The sequence below is a fragment of the Anser brachyrhynchus genome, assembly GCF_964034855.1.
Source record: "Anser brachyrhynchus genome assembly, chromosome: 19".
In the NCBI taxonomy this organism is placed as follows: domain Eukaryota; kingdom Metazoa; phylum Chordata; class Aves; order Anseriformes; family Anatidae; genus Anser; species Anser brachyrhynchus.
The window spans coordinates 7,930,329-7,947,470 of NC_137712.1; the positions used below are offsets into that span (position 1 = coordinate 7,930,329).

The 17,142-nt window shown below is 45.4% G+C and overlaps 1 protein-coding gene and 2 long non-coding RNA genes across 9 annotated transcripts in view; 1 reads left to right on the forward strand and 2 right to left on the reverse strand.

Annotated features, from left to right (window-relative positions):
• Positions 1–7,833, forward strand: part of BRINP1 (BMP/retinoic acid inducible neural specific 1) — an 87,966-nt gene extending 80,133 nt beyond the window's left edge. For both annotated transcript variants that reach the window (XM_080561426.1, XM_080561425.1), the window contains one exon: positions 4,087–7,833. In XM_080561426.1, coding sequence (XP_080417552.1) covers positions 4,087–5,227 — 1,141 coding nt within the window. In that variant the 3' untranslated portion in view covers positions 5,228–7,833. The remainder of the gene's footprint in view (positions 1–4,086) is intronic.
• On the reverse strand, positions 450–3,400 carry LOC308180208. Its single transcript, XR_013940834.1, has 2 exons — positions 2,290–3,400; positions 450–1,530 (listed from the first exon to the last, which is right to left on the reverse strand). It is a non-coding gene; the product is annotated as an uncharacterized lncRNA (long non-coding RNA).
• LOC308180202 overlaps positions 4,977–17,142 on the reverse strand; it is a 272,118-nt gene continuing 259,952 nt past the window's right edge. For 2 of the 6 annotated variants that reach the window (XR_013940809.1, XR_013940810.1), the window contains exon 12: positions 4,977–12,582. This is a non-coding gene — a long non-coding RNA (uncharacterized lncRNA). Of the gene's footprint in view, positions 12,583–16,957; positions 17,095–17,142 lie in introns of those variants that run through there. The other 4 variants (XR_013940811.1, XR_013940812.1, XR_013940813.1 and 1 more) reach the window with 4 other exon arrangements.

Here is a 17,142-nt window from a genome sequence, read left to right on the forward strand (position 1 = left end):
TCCATGACCTTTTGTAACAGCTAAAAAGGAAATACAAATATATATATGTATTTACTCTGCACCGCTTTTGCTTAAAAGCACCTCTTTGCAGCCAAGTTTGTTGGTTTAAAAAAGAAACCACTCCTCAGTTGTTAAAGCTTCAGCGCTGAATGAGCACCTATAGTTGTATTTTGAAATTTGGGATATAAAATATAAATAACACCCAAAGGAGGGGGACTGATACATGTTCTGGGCTCCAGCCATATTGTCATTAGTTAACAATACATCTCCCAGCTGCTGAGAATGAAAATAGCAATGTTTACTTCACTGCTCCACACAGAAAGCCCAAAAGTATCTCCACAGGAGCTAGTGCTGGCTGGAAAAGGAAAGGTGAGTTTGCAAAGGAAAACCTATTAAATTCCTACCTTTGTTCTTTCAATTAAATAAGAAAAAGGGGGAAAAAAAAGGTGTTTTTGTTTGTTTTTTTTTAGTTGGTTGGTTGATTTGGTTGGTTTGCTTTTCTAATCAGCTCAGACCTCTCTACAGCAAAGCTGCATCTTTGTCTAAAGGGACACCCATCAACCTCTTTCCCTCCTCAGACCTGATTAATCCTGAAGAATGACAAGTCAGAAAGAAATAAAAATATTCATCACCTTCTGTATAACCTGACCTCCACTTCTGATCAGAAAGCCCCAAACTAGCCTGCAAATACTTTTTTTTTTTGGGGTCACAGGAGATAGGTCTTAAATGGTGAAACATCTCTGCAGGATTACCTGGCTCCCAGTTCCCAGCATTGAGTGACGCCAGTGAGCAACAGCAGGAAACCATTGCAATGTAACACTCACTCACAGCTCTGCCTGGATGTCATTTTATTTCATTCTAGTTTGGAATATCAGATACTAAAGTTGAATGTGAAATTGCTTACCAGTGACCTCTGAAGACACAGTTTTCCTTTTTTAATTGCACATGCTCTATTACTTTATACTTTGAACTAGCAGAGGAAGCAAACATTAAGCAAAATATCTCTTGCAATGGTGTTAAGGAGGAGAAAGAGAAACTAATGACTCCTTAATGAAAGAGAGAATAATAAAAATAAAGATCAATGGCTATTCTGCTACTGGTATTCAGCTTTTAAACAGGGGCTCTTTTCAGTGTCCCTCTGCCCTGACTTCTCTTGGTTATATTCACATGAGCCTGAGCCACCAAGGGCATGTGTTTTAAGAAGTTTCCTCCTGTCAGCCAAAGGGCTGTGACTGGTCCTGTGTATATTCTTATCCTGTCCCAGTTGCAAGATAAAACGGGGTAATTTTTACCGCTTTTCCTCTCAGTCTATCACACTTCCCTTTGTCATGTTTGTAGCCAATGCCCAGCTCTGCCCTGGATTCTGCATTTTCATTTAATTACATCCTTTATTGCTGCCATCAGCAGATGGTGGGTAGTTCTTTTTTTCATTTTTGTCCTACTTGTGTCTTTGCTGAATGCTAAGACATGCACACACACAAAACACTTCCTTCTCCAGATCTCCTTCCATCCTTCCTCCAGTAAGTTGATCTAAGGAACAGAAAAAATGACTGGTTTCAATTGCCAGATATATGCTGAGAATCCTTGCTTGTTTTGCTCTACCAGCAGTTAATATAAGACAAGGATTCTTTCCTTTCCTGAGACAGAACACACCAGCTGAACTAGGATGTGGTCATCTTACTCCAATTTTTATAGTGTCCCATGCTGTACAGCCTGGCAGTCCTTGTCCCATGTCCCATGAACTCAATGGCATTATCAAGATATAAAACCTGTGTCAGAAAGCTTCAAACCAGCACTGTTGAAATATGTTGGGAATCCTGAGCATGAGCAGCGGTGTAAGGAAATCAGGAGAGTTACATTCACTTGCACAGAGCTGGAGTTGTGATGTGTTCAGTTGTTGTCACCAAGCCCAACCATGGCAAGAGCAGCAGGCAGGCACCTTGTGCTTCCCTTGAGCAGTTCCCACAACCACAGCAAGCCCAGGCAGCCAGCGTGCATACACTGGGGACCTGCTTTGGTTTTAGTTCATCCTCCACTTGCGCATCATCCCTCAGTTTCGCGCTTATATTAGTGGTTAGAAGCAAAGAGCGAAGCATTCACATGCATAGGGGAACCAAGGTGGGGTCACAGGAGAGAACTCAGGGAGAACAAAGCCTGGGATCTGCACACCTTGCTAAATTCAAGAACATTTGGCTGGGTTTCCAAACAAGAGCTGATAGGCTTCAGATAGGATAAAGTAATACATATATACATATATATATATTGCAGAAAAAGTGACGAAAAATTCACCTATGAGCAGAAAGCAAACTCAGTCCCCAGGAAATAGTCTTGAGAGTGCTCGTTGCTGTCAGCAGCACATTTTGCAGTCACTCTGTGCTGTCCCCTGCCCCTCCCTCCAAAGCAGAGCTGTCCTAAAAACCATCTGTCCCCTGCCCATTGCTGGGGACCAGGCGGGGCTGTCACCACCTCCCACTACAGCAGACACTTGTGGAGGTCGCTGCCTTGCTTGCAAGCCCCCTGCCTGCCTTTTCTTTTCCACTGCGGGCAGAGCTCCTGCTAGTTGTGAATATAGGATAGCGACCCTGGCAGCCCTGTACTGCAGGAGAAACATGAAAATTGCCCCTTCCCATACGCAAGGCTTCAGTGTTTTTGTGATAAATTCACTTCTTTTTTTTTTCCTCTCTATGCTTTTCCCAGTTTTCTGCTTTTTTTTCTTCATTTTTTGCCATTTCTCTGCCTTTCCCTTATTGCTATTGTTCCAGTTTTCACCTTTTTTCATCCCTAAGCCTCCTGCCTACTGCATTTTTCACTCATTTTTCCTTTTACCTGCACATTTTTCCCCCTTTCTTCCCCTACCCTTTTTGCTTCTGCTCCTTGATTATTTTTTTCCTTCCAGTGCTTTCCTCTGTTTTATACTTTCATCCCTCCACTCCCTCCCTCCCCCTAATCATCTTGCTGTTCGTTGCTGCTGTATCATTTAATGCCTTCTTTGATACAGCCTACAGCTTAATGATTATTCGGAGGTCAGGCGATGCAGGTGCCATGAATTTCACTAATCCAGCTCTGAGAGCCTCTGTCCATAATCACTCCTCCCGTTCTACAGGGACTGAATCCTAATTTGTCATTAGCCAGTCCTCTCACTGCAGCGCTACCAAGAACTTTTTGCCCAGAGGAGACAATGAAGTATTCATTAGCTGGGGGGGAGGCAGAGGGGAGGGAGCGGGCGGCTGAACGAGGGGTTCTGCTGGAGGCTGCGGAGAAAGGAGTCGCTGTGCTGAGATCCCCCGGGGAGGGGGGAAGAGGGGGCAGCAAGGCAACCTTGCAAGGTGGTTGTACGAAAAGAGAGCGTGGGTTATGGTGTCGTTCCTTCAGCACCGTTCCAGGGCCACGGGACGTAGAGGTGAGGGTGCTGGTAGAGCAATTATGGGAGTGGTGGGGCCTGGGAATGAGCAAGTGTGGCTGCTTGTTAAGGGGAGAGGCTGTAAGAGGAGGTTAATTAGCAGCAGGTTTTTTAAAGGAGAAGCTGTTTGAGCAGCTTTGTCACTGTGCATCCTGACTTCCATGCTCTTTGCTGATGTTTTCGCACTCTGCACCATGAGCAGAGGTTGCCTTATCCCATTACAGTCTGTTTTGGGAAGTGGGGGGTAATTATCTGGGGTATGGAGAGGGGTTGTTGCCTACCACCAGCCTAGGAGTTATGCTGACCTGCAATACCTGAACACACCTCAGCCTCTGACACAGCTTGATCAGCTCCCCTCCCATGGCTGAATTTTCTCACCACCATGCTGATGAGAGCCTCGTCAGGAGGCTGAGCCAGTCTCAGCTCTTAGAGCAACGTCGAGAGAAAGAAATGATCAGTCCTAACTTATGGCTGTTTCTTAGAGGGCTTCTCTTCTCCATGGAAGGAGTAAGCGGCAGATGTAAGACTGAGCCTGGGATGACTCCCAAATGCCACAGCAGGGCTTCAGGGTTCTGGGAGCTCCAACTCAGATATATCCCTAAAGGCGCTGTGGACTTAGAAAGATGCCAACCCCGTAGGCTCTGTGAGGCTCTACGGTGCTAATCCTTTCTTCTTCCCACCTGCAGGACAATACAGGAATGGCTTACCCGGGTCCAGTCCCTGCTGTACTGCAATGAGAATGGGTTCTGGGGGACCTTTTTGGAAAGCCAACGGAGCTGCGTTTGCCACGGTGGCACCAGCCTGTGCCAGCGCCCCATCCCCTGCATCATCGGGGGCAACAACAGCTGTGCCATGTGCAGCCTTGCCAACATCTCTCTGTGTGGCTCATGCAACAAGGGCTATAAGCTTTACCGGGGTCGCTGCGAGCCTCAGAATGTAGACTCGGAGCGGAGCGAGCAGTTCATCAGCTTTGAGACGGACTTGGACTTCCAGGACCTGGAGCTGAAGTACCTGCTGCAGAAAATGGACTCTCGCCTGTACGTGCACACCACCTTCATCAGCAACGAGATCCGCCTGGACACCTTCTTTGACCCCAGGTGGCGCAAGCGCATGTCCCTCACCTTGAAGAGCAACAAGAACCGGATGGACTTCATCCACATGGTGATTGGGATCTCCATGCGAATCTGCCAGATGCGCAACAGCAGCCTGGACCCTATGTTCTTTGTCTACGTCAACCCGTTCAGCGGGAGTCACTCCGAGGGCTGGAACATGCCCTTTGGGGAGTACGGCTACCCACGCTGGGAGAAAATCCGCCTCCAAAACAGCCAGTGCTACAACTGGACCCTGCTACTGGGCAACCGGTGGAAAACCTTTTTCGAGACCGTCCACATCTACCTACGCAGCCGGACTCGGCTGCCCTCCCTGCTGCGTAACGAGACTGGCCAAGGGCCCGTGGACCTTTCCGACCCCACCAAGCGCCAGTTCTACATCAAGATCTCGGATGTGCAGGTGTACGGCTACAGCCTGCGCTTTAATGCCGACCTCCTGCGCAGTGCTGTGCAGCAGGTCAACCAGTCGTACACGCAAGGTGGGCAGTTCTACTCGTCCTCCTCCGTCATGCTCTTGCTGCTGGATATTCGGGACCGAATCAATAGACTGGCGCCTCCCGTGGCCCCAGGGAAGCCCCAGCTCGATCTGTTCTCTTGTATGCTCAAGCACCGCCTGAAGCTCACCAACAGCGAGATCATCCGCGTGAACCACGCTCTAGACCTGTACAACACCGAGATCCTCAAACAGTCGGACCAGATGACAGCCAAACTCTGCTAACCCGGACTTTTCAGTGGACATGTTGGTGACTGATCCTTTTGCTGTAAAAAAATAAAAGAGGAAAAAAAAAAAGAGAAAAAAGTAAAAAAGAAAGAAAGAAAAAGGGGGGGAAAGTAAAGAAGGGGGAAGAACAAAATTTGTAAAATGTAATTAATATACAAAAGAGAAAAAAAAGAGGAAATTCTTCATTTGTTGAAAACTAAACCCGTTCTAGCAGCTGTATAAAACTGTCAGGCATGTTTGTTATTTCTATAATCCGTCATAAAAGGGTAACACCTTACTCTCTCCTGACCTTGGGGGTGTTGCTTGCTAGTCCTCAGAGGCAGTGGAGTAAATAAAGGGAGGAGCAGAGAGAGGGGCAAATTTCTGTAATGAACTGTAAAGATTTCTGCTATGCAGGTGCCACGACAAAGAGACAAAAAAAAATATCAAAGTAAACAAACAAAAAAGAGTTATATGTAAATGTAAAAGAACTGCCATTATTCCTAGTGGGAGTAAATGGTTAAAGATAAAAGATATTTCTTCTGTTGAGATTTATGCCAGCTTTATGTTGAGTTATTCACCCAGCCTGTGCTGAGCTTTGCTGGAGGACAGAAAGTGATGGCAGTCCTTTGAGAGTAAAACAAGTGCCTCATCGGTGAGAAGACACACGAGGTGGAGGGTGGATGCAGATCTGAGGTGTCTTCGCTTTGGCATTTCCACCTCAGAAGACTTTTCACCAGAGGTAGTGTCAGCTCTTGCCAAAGAGAGGAGCAGGGCAGGGCTCTGCAGTGCCTCTGGCTCCAGCCCATGCCTGGCACCAGGCTGCTGCTGCCTTCAGTCCAGCCTGTGCACAACCCCTGTAAACCTTCCTGAGTTATTCCTCTTCATGGTGTCTCTACAGAGTCCCTCAAACTGAGAAAGTTAAAATTATGTTCTGTTTCGGAAAATCTAGAGTTAAAGGCAAACCTGAGTTTGGCTTTTAACCCATGTCCTGGGATTTCTAATAACACTGAGAAACCTTCATCACCACAAAAACCAAAGCACAATGTAAGAAAACACATTGCCAAGGAAACCTGGAGATGCTGAAGAGTACACCAGTTATTTTAGTTCTTTGGGGACAGAAAAATCCTTTTAATTCTCCTTTGTTTCTGTGGCTATGAAGAATATCCTTGTTTCAATACAGTTTATTTATCCACAAAAACAAGCAAACAAACAGAGAGTAGATGAGAAAATTTTATTTCAATATCTCGAGAACTCACAAAAAGAGGGTGGGACACAATAACCAAATCTATTCTGAATTTGCAAGGACAAAGCCAAATTAAAATGGGTTATCAAAAAAAAAAAAAAAAAGGAAAGAAATACCTAAAAGCTGGGTAAAATTTAACAGTGTCTGTGTGCGTGTGTTCGGATTTTATTTTTTGTTTAATGCAGGATGTAGTGTATGAATGTAAGATGAGCTGAGCTAGTGACTAAGCCCTATCACAGTGGGAGGAGAATAGTGGGGTGTTTCTCTTGATTTCACTGTTAGTTGAATTTTTTATTTTATTTTTTTTGTGAAAACTGCCAGTGAGAGACCAGAAGTTCTGCCCTTTAGAAGGGAGCAACAAGTCTCTTATCCTACCCACTTCTAGAGCTGGAGGAGTGTCCTGTGGAAAAGCAGGGCTGAGCAGGAGGAACAGTCTTGATCCAAAACCCAAGATTCAGATCTGGTTCAAGACTTAACATGTTGGTTCAAGCAAGTTCAAAATAGTCTTGTATGTGTTTTGACCTTCTTTGTAGATTCTTAGAATAACATCAGTTCTCCTGGAAAGAGCTTAACGCACTGTGGTGTTATTCATGTGACTCCAGGGACTTAGACAATTAAGTCTGGCTTCAGGTTTTGTTTAATTTGAGAGGTTTTGGTTGATGCAAATCAAAGCTGAGAATGAGTTAGATAGCTTGAGGAAAATAAACATTCACTGAACTCTCCTGCTGAACTAATAATTGAGAGCATAAGAGAAACTATCTGCCTAGTTAGAGAGAAAACAAAAAGGAGTCCTCGTCACAAAGCACACATCAATCCTTGTCTGTCCCCCCAGAGGAGGGCACGTGCACAAGCCTGAAGAAGATCTGGGTAAATTAAACAAAGATGTTTCTAGGGACATTCATCCATTTCAGTTGGTAGTAACTTTGTGTTTTCCCTAACTTGCACTGAGATCTCTTTCTGTCTTTACTGGTCACTCCCTGCAAGAGGTTGCAAGGTTGCCTATTAGTTTGTTCATTTTTTACTTTTTGTCATTGTTTGATTGGCTCTTTGTCTGCATAGTAGAGGTTCGTGCTTATAGACCCCACCATTCAAACAAGTTACTTTCTAGTTGTGACATTTCTGTGTCAGCTTTCCAATAAGAGAAAATTTACTGGCAATGGTATGCATGGAAGCTAGTTTTAAGCAAATAGTTGAGAGTATTCATGGGAAATGAATGTCAGATTTGTAATTATGAGTGAAAATAATGTTCCTGACAGTTTCATCCATCCAAGAATGGAATAGAAATATACTGTTTAATTTACATGTATGACCCAAAGAGCTGACACTGAAAAGAACTACAGTTATTGCTCTAAAAATACTGAATACTGCTTATGAACAACCTATAGCCTGAGATGCAGTCTGTATTCGATGATGGGATCTGTTCGTGGCTGGAAATAGTGAATGTGCTAACACAAAGTGAAATGAATTTGATAAATTACTTCCCTACAAGATAAGCATCCAACTCTAGTGAGTAGCAGCCAGAGAAGTTGCCATTAAATCTTAGATCTTGTGGGTAACTAACAACACATTAGCTAAATCTTGTCCTGTGTTTGGGACTAGCAGAGATCAAAACAATCACTCTCATGTATTTTTAATGATGCCTTGGGATGATCAGCCCCAAGCTATACTGGGCTTCAGCAAGGAGTGCAACACCAAGGAGTTTACACAAGACATCGGGAGCCAGCAGAACTTTAAACCACCACTGTCCAGTCCAGACCAAAGCAGTGGTAGAGAGCAGAGGGGTGAGAGATGCATTGTCCTGATGGCACGACATGCCACTAGGGTACGATGGCACATCACAACAGTGATGTGTTGCTTCCATGCAGCAAAGTTGTTGCAGTGTGGCTGAATGACATTTTGGGGATGGAATGAAGACAAAATGTCATGGATCAATTCTCTTGTCCTTCAGGGTAGAGCAAAGTGTAGCTATCTGGCAGTCCAGACAGCTTTTTGGGCTCAAAATTTATGTCAAAGAGAAAAAAGGAAAAATAAAACCAAACAACCCAATCAACTGTGTCTTGGACCGCACTACACTCTGCTTTTGAGGCTGGAAAAGAGATGTCAGGGTCCAGACACAGAGTGAGAAAATCACTTTGCGAGAAAATTACACAGTGAGAAAATTTTCGTGCCCTACCTTTCAAACGTGAAATGGTCACAATACCACCAACAGGGCACCCAGTCTCTGCTCAGTCCCATAAGCACTTCTCCTGGTTTCTTACCAGTGACAGCCAGGTCCAGAACGAGGTCACACGGGTTTGTTTTATGTTATTTGTTCTGTTGGAGGTAGAAGAAGACCTCAAATATTTTTGGCTGTGATAAGGCAAAGTAGCTCACGTCTCACCCTAGAGAGACCACCAAGTGCTGCAGCGGTGTTAATGGGTTTCTGAGGGAATTATGTCCAAGTCCTCCACTTGTCCAGAAAAAGGTTTTACAAGACAATGCAAGAATGGAGGGTAATTAATAGGGGAGATTTAGCTGGAACCCAAAGAGCACTTTCACACATAAAACTAGAATCGCTAAGCTGTATGGTGGGTAGGTAGTGCTATGTAGTTCAGTGTTAAAAGGGATCTTCAGACTTTGAGGTGTGAGCAGCCATTGTCTGACTGTACGAGAATGAACCTCAGCTCCCTTCACCTGTGTGACAGGGAGCTGGGGAGCAATCTCTAAGAGCATCCAGCCCACCTAACATGGAGATGGTCCTACTGAGACGTGACAGATGCTCGCCCCTTGCTGCAGTTAAGTTAGGGAGACCCTATGAAAGCTGAAGCTTCTGAGTAAATCAGAGAAAGAAAGAAAAGCCAGATGTCAGGTGTCCCAACGGCTAAGCAAGGCAAAGACCAGCAGGTAGAGCAGACTCCCTGTTCCCTGCCTCCAAATGCAGAAGACTTCTGGGATCAGTTGCTTCAAGCCACATGAGAGAATGCACTAGGAGCTTGTTAAGAAATGCGCTTTTCTACACTTATTTAGAGCTACCAGCCGATGTGGCAGAAAGCAAAGGACGTCAGCAAGTCTTATTAATATGCTGATGCTCCGGCTTCACAAGTGTGCAGAATGCCCATTTGGATCAGGGCTCAGAGCACAGCGTGGCGTCGCCATGGAAACACGGGGAGGCCATTAATTAGCCATCACATGAAATGATCGGGAGGAATCTGGACCACGGCAGCCTTGCCCTCGGAGGAGGAGGCCAAGGGCGCAGCCCTGGTGACCTCGTGGCCTCCCCTCCGCAGCTTCAGCCACCGCCACGTCCCGGAGTGACGACTTCGTGCGGGAGGTGGGTGGGCACGAACGAGTGAGGGGGCACAAGGTAGGGAAGTAAACAAAGGATGCTGTTCCCCCTCTGATTTTCCCCTTTGCACAAAGCCTGTTGTGTAAAAGACCATGAGATCTCCTGCTTTTGGGGCCAACGGGGCTCAGGCCTGTGACCTTGAAGAAGTCAAGACTGGCCACAAGGCCCTGGGGAGCTCAGTCAGTAGCGCTGGTGTCTGCCAGGGTGAGCTGTGCCTGTCAATGCCAGCATTCCCTGGTGCCATCCTGTTCCCCTGGGCCATCTCAGGCCATGCTAAGCCAGGATCTCCTTTCCCCAAAAGGAAGCATCAGCAAGTAAGGGAGGTTTATTGGCCACCTGCCCAGCTTCCCTCCCGAGCCAGCATCCACCTCCAGCCCAGGCTGCATGCGTATGTTCCTGTGACAGCTGTGATGGACTTCAGCTACCGTGCACAGGATGTTCTTTTTAGCCCACTTGCTAAAACACCACTCGGGGACATTTGGCAGATGGCATCTCCTGCACCGGGGGTAACAGGATCCCCAGCCCGGCTGCTCAGCTCCCAGTGCTGGAGGAGAAGTGCTGAGTGGCAACCCAAACAGTGGGCTCCTGTCGCCGGCTAAAGTGCTTTCCTTGATGAGTCTACTCTGGTATGTGCTGAAAGGAAAAAACAAATGGCACAAGGACTAGGTGTTGCCGTTTCTTGTCTGAGAGCAGAGGCAGAGGAGGGTGGAGATGGTGCTGTGTGTTATGGGAGACGCACAAAGGAGACAGATGAGGGCATAAGGAGGTTAGGAGGGAGACATTTCCAACTTCCTTCTAACCTGGAGAGTTTGCAATGGCACATGAGACCTGCTGGGCCCAGTCAGATTATGGTCCTTGTCCCAGATCCCTTTTCAATACCATATATGAATTAACAGCCCCTCACGTTTTCTCTGCAGCTTCTCCGAGAAATCTTTCTTTCCATAGTCTAAGACTGCCTTATCTTAATGTCATCAGGAATATTATTCTTCTGTAAATTAAATAAATATGAAAAACAATGTGCACTATAAGCTCTCTTAAAAAAAAAAATCAAAACAAAAAATAATAATCAGCCCCTCCTCTTGAATTTTCAACCTGTGGCTTTTCCTGATGGAAGATGCTTGGTACAAGTCCATTGGTCAAGCAAAGATGACTTTCTTTTTCTGTAACAAGAAAGAAAAAAACTCGAGTGTAATCTGTGCTCCTTGGCTATGCAAAACAAATCTTCTCACGTGCAGGACTGCCAATATTAATCCAGACCACCAGAAAGAGGGGAGCGATGGTCTTCCCCAGTCTGCCCAGTCTGCAGCCTCTCATCCTTCTGTGGCTACACTAACAGCTGTAGCACCAGGCACTGCATGGAAGGGTCTCACAATACAGGTATCTTTCTAGCCTGGGCTGGATGAAGTTTAGCAGGACATCCAAGGTGGGATGTAGCTAGCTGAACATCCTAGTGGTGCCTAATGCCATTAAAGACATCTCCCAGGGGCTGGCAGGGATGGGGTGAGACCTGTAACAAAGCTGCCCTGCTGGCGCAGCAGCTGGAGTGCAGCTGGGATAGGCTCAGGCACCTTGCACACCATGGGATGCCCTCTTTTAGCCAAATAAATCCTTCCCATGGTACCTGGGAAATGGCAATGGGAAAGCAGCTGGCCTCTTAGCTCTTCTTCAGCATTTTCAGACACTCACTTTAGTACTCAACAGCCCCCTCCTTACACCTCTTAATTGGTACAGCAGAAAGTGCCTGGGAATGTGCAACGTGACTGAGGCGGGCAGCAGAGTGCTGTCCTAGTGACACCACTGCAGCGGAGCCAAGACTCAAGTGCTGCTGCGCAGGAATGGCCCCAGCCACACCGTTTTGTGCCCTCATTATTCGTGTTTAGCTGCAGAGCCGTGCAATCTCTGGGTGGTTCCCGTTGGCCTCCAGTGCTTGCTTTTCTCCGCATGCAGACGGGAAGGAAATCTGACCTTGTGGAGAGACCTAGAAAAAACAGGCCATGGGTCCCTCCCCAGGAGAACTACGAAAGGTATTGCTAGAAAAAATAATCACTGCAGTAGAGCCTGCAGAGGAAAAAGATCTGGTTAGGTGACCCTGAAGAGATAGAGGTAGGCACAAAAGAAATTGGATTACTGACCTCACTGCTCAGGGAGGACTCCTTCTACTCCCCAAACCCATCCTGTCTCTCACCCTTCCCTCTTATCAGCTTTGGCTCAATAATGAGCAAAAACAGTCCTATAGCTATTATATGTAACATACATCATGTAAGTACAGCTTAAAATAATACTTTAATGACATGAAAAAAAATAAAATTAATTGAACAAAGAAGCAAAATGAAATGGGGAAAATCACAAACACTTGTTCTGCCTATTAAGGATTTCTTTGCCAGTGATGCTTTGCTGTGAGATACGTTGGGCTTTAACGGCACAACAACATCCAGTTGACAATGGCCAACTGAGTTATTTTGACTGGGATTTTATAGGACGTCTAGAAACATAAGCAATCTAAATTCAAGATGTTCTGATTGAAACAGGTGGGGTAAGTGCTAGTTTTCAAGTATTTGAGCTACCCTGTTTTTTAATACCTCCATCTGTCATTCAGCTTGTCTAGAACATAGGTTTGCCTGAATAGGAAAACAGAGCTCATTCGTGAGGATTTGGCAAAGTGCTCACAAATTTGCAACAGGGTGTGCCATGGAGAGCCGAAGGTCAAGAGTTCTCAAATATGCTGCTAGGAGAAGATGAAAGAGCCCCTGGATTCTGGTGCTGCTCAATTCAAGGGAGGAAGGCAGGAGACTTCTCTGATACCTTGAAGACAGAAACACAACATATGCATGTCATTTCTAGACACACATATATTTTTAGTTAGTTTTTAGTATATTATATATAAGCTATACGTTAATTTATCTATTAATCTGTATCTTGAGGTCTTGATTACAGTCCATGTCTGAGTGTGTTTGGTGCTGGGCATGCACACAGTTAGCACGAGACTGTCATTTATATAGAAATGAACAGTCCAGGGCTACCCTTTTTTTATAGGTGTGAAAGGGAAGCCCAAGACAGACAGAGACTTGCCTGATATTGCAAAATCTGCACAGAACTGGGACCTGTGTCTGTCTGAAGCCTCAGCCATAAGCTTGACCACTGTATTAACAAGAGGAGAGGCAACAGGGCAGGAACTGTTATTCCAGGTATGCGTTTATTTTCCCTGACAGTTCTGGTGTCTGAGTGTCCCACTCTCACATGCACTGCCAGTGACCTTGAGAAAGATGCACAGTGATGTGCTACCATGATGCAGATCTTGTTTCAGTCTTGTGACATCCCAAATGCTCAGGTCAAGCCTGAAAGAATTGCCTTTGCCTCAGTTTGGTGGAAAGAGAAGCCAATAACAGAAATATTCTAGAGGTGAAACAATCCATCTTTCAGCCTGTTTTCTGGGGCAGCTTCTCGACAGCATGCTGCATCTCTCTCTGAGTTGGGTTGTGGTGTAATTTAGGACTGAATCTTGTTCTACAACGTGATGACAGGATTATGTTATACAAATGTCATGCATCTAACTACTGAGATATGTTTTTCAAACTTCCCTAAGACATTTAAACTCAGGGTTCTGTGAAGATTCATTCCAGGATGAGAAAGCAAAAACTGGGTTGGAATTAGGCTGGTCTGGAATTAGCCACTAATACTGATGTTTCTGTTTTTATATGCTATCCAATGAAGGGATTTTACTCCTGACTTACTCCTGGATACTTGGGAGCTATCTCCATGCTTTCAGTCTCTCCTTATATAAAAATCTAATCATGTTCATTGCCCAAAATCAACTCTGATGAAGACTAATGCAAAAGGCTCAGCCTAAGCAAGCAGCTTGCTCAGAAAATGCAGATAAGAAACCCTCGTGGTTTGCTTTGAAAGTCAATAGACTTGGGTTTAGAAGGATTAGTGAGGGGCTCAGTCCTGCAAGGTGCTGAGCACTGTGGATTGCAATATTGCGTGCATGTGTGTTGGCAGATGCATGAAAGTCAAAGGGATTGTTCAAAACCATGTGGGTTAAGATCATGATCATATATTTTTCTGGCTCAAATTCAGAGCTCTCAATAACTGGTAGAATGTGCTGAGCTCTAGGGGAATCCCAGATCTCATGGATGTAAAGGCCCAGGAGCTATGAGATCAAAAAGCAAGCTGCTAGCCTGAATTACTTCTTTAATTTCAGTGCTTGGGTTGGGTTCAGTGAGCCTAGGCAGCAGTCATGGAGCATGCACAGTGCCTTTTAGACTGAGATGAACGCTTACATTGCACCCTGGAGCAGCCAGTGAAGTGCACAGCGTGTGTCCAAATGAACACAAATTGCATCACTTCTTAATTAGAATTAATATCTCTGATGTGGCACTGGGGGACCTCAGTCGTGCACCAAGACACCAGAGTGGCTGGCATTTTACTGAGACATAACAAAGAGGAGCCCTGGTTTTGACAAACTTCTTAGGAGGGCCACTAATTAAGAAGCAAACGCATGTGACACCATTTGAAGTTCCCAACCATCTTTCAAGGGTCAGTCCCATAAAGCTGGACCAGTCCGTCATCGGTTTTTAAGGGTACCTGTTTGCTGCCCTCTCTTCCCAGGAAGTGTCAAACAGAAGTGATTGCTTTTGCATTCTTCCCATTTGCCTTTTTTACTTCTCTGATACTCCTAATGGGGTGAGCAGTGTTTCTTTCAGGCCAGTATAACTTATGCATGTATTATAGGCTTCAGTTAATGAAAATCAAGACCAGAAAACTTAGAAAAAAAATCAATAAAAAAAACCCAACTGGATGACATGGGCATGAGAAACTCATGCTCCAAAAAGTGTTCATTTCAGACAAGAAGGAAGGCAGAAGCAGACGTTGAAAGAGTTGGCTGTGGTCACACAGTCAGTGGCAGAGCCAAAGAAGAAACGAATTGGTCTCCTGTGGCACTGCTTTGCTCATATCCACCGCCCCATGTCAGCCCTCTCCAAAGTCTGTACCTACAGAGGACTCAGCTGGGATGTTCAGGGTTTGTTGCCAGTGTGGAGGGAGCTAAGGAGCCAAAAACATGTGTCTACTGCATGGCTACTTCAGTCATCAGCTGTAAAATAGCTCAAATAGCTCTGAAATATCAGGTACTGGCCAGAGGCAAAGTATTTAACTCCAGGGTAGCCAGTTGTTCTGATGGACCTGACATATCCTACCTTTCTGCGCTCTCCTGTAAAACAGGAATGCCATTTCTCCCATCATTATGCATCACACATCAATCTGGCTGCTCATTAACAGCTTTGACCTGAATCTGTCACTTTACAACAAACTCCTGTAGGATTCCAGGTTTACTGCCATATAACTGCTTTATTATACATGGAAGGCTGCAATAAGCTGATTAAAAAACCTTTCTTTTTTTTTTTAAGACTTAATATGTTCTTTTCTGACATCAGATAAGTACAAAATAAACCTGAAACTTCACCCAAAATGCATATGCAAAGAAATCTGTCACTATAAAAATCACACAGGGCTCCCTGCGCCGGCTCCTCTCCTCATTGCCTTGACTACATAAGAGGGAGCCCTGCTGTGGCAACTGTTAATTTTTTAAAAGCCTCAAGTCCAACCCTCCTTCCTATGATTCAGCTGGAACAAGGCACCTGTCCTCCCTAGTAATGCAGCTGTCTAGAGCAATGTTTTCATTTTCTGGGGGAAAGTTCGAAAGCTAAATGAAAAGCATCATTCTCAAAGTTTAGGGTGAAAGGCAACATCCCATCATATTTCAGCCCAGGAATCTCAGGACAGCCTTCTTGATGGGAAACTGTGGTAAATGATTGAAAGAGGCTATTCCAGAGAGGGCTTCTCTGCTGGATCTTGATTACTTCATGCCAGATGAGACAGAACTGGCCAAATGCTAGAATGGAAGTGAAGTGTTTCAATAATTTCCCATAAAAAAATGTCAACAAAAAAAATACGTTTTGCTGAATTTGCATTTCTTTAAGTGAAAACTGTTCAGCTGGGGAAAAAAATTGGTCAGCTCTATCAGCAGAGCTGGCTGTGGGAAGCGAGGTTCATCACATCTGGGCTAATGGGGTGTGAAAAGCTGGCCTTGCTGAGCGCACGTAGGCCTCTTACTGCTCCTGAGAGGCCTGAGGAGCTGCCAGGAGGAAGCAGCGATCCCTGATTGCTCTGTCTCCTGTCTGCACAGCTATAATGTGCTGATCCAGAGAGGGCTGGGGGGTGTGAAGCTCGGGGGTTTGCTCCATGTGCTTGCAACCCACACCCAACTTCAGCCCCCTCTGCAAACGCTGGTGTCCCTCACACCTCCCATGGCTGAGCCTGTGAGGCATCACATGGCACCCAGCTTGGCTCTTGCCCTTGCGTGGCCTCCTACTACACCAGGAAATTCTTTTTTATGGATATGTTTTCAGCAAAAAGTGCCGGAGGTGGCAGGGAGCTGTGCCACAGCCCACAGGAGTGATGCTCTGCACAGGGGACGTGTGAGGGGGTGCATGCTGGTGATGCGAGGAAGCAAAGCCTGGTCTGATGGTGGTAAAAAGCTGCCCTGGACAGAGAGAACCGAGGCTGATACATGTGTGGACGTCTAATACAGACCCATGAGCAGAATAGTCTGTAAGCCCCTCTGGTACTCAACTTGCAGGGAACAAGGTGATGGCTCCAAAAGGAGTCGGCTATCGCGTGGGATGGGATTGCCCTGGGTACAAGACCTCGGAGCAGAACCGTGGCACATACAGCCAAGGAGAACAGTGTTGTTGTGAAAAAGAAGGCAGATTTATGAAAATCATCTGCAATATTTTACAGCAGGACTTTGCAAGTTAGAGCCCAACTTTAAAGGGAGAGATGGTATTTTAAGTCTTACATCTAAGCCATTGATAGTGGCAGGGTTTTGCAGCGTGTGCTGTACAATCAGCGAACAAAAGCCCCAGATATTTCTATTAATCAAAGCCTGTCTTTTAAATCAGTTATTGGGTTTTTCCTCTTGTTGCAATCATGGACCAGCACAAGCTGAATTACAGTGTTCTTTATTAACTGGCACGGCTTGCTCCACCTTAATTAGTGCAGACCAGTGGAGTTAAGGTGAATGAGGTGAACATTAGATGCAATTTTATCGTTGATGTTGAAAAGGCAACCAGACCTCAACTTTTCTCTCTGTAAGTACATGCCTTCCTTTTGTGAGATGATCAATAGCACTTCCACTGGAGGAGGTGGGCAAAGCACCTTTCAGAACTGATAATTGTGCAGGATCCAAATCTTTTCTAATAAAATCTTTCAAAACCTTTACAAAGTTTCTACTGAAGCCCAGCTTTCCTAGGAGACCTATAATTATTGAGAGCAAAAGAGAAAAGAGATGAGAGTTATCAACCT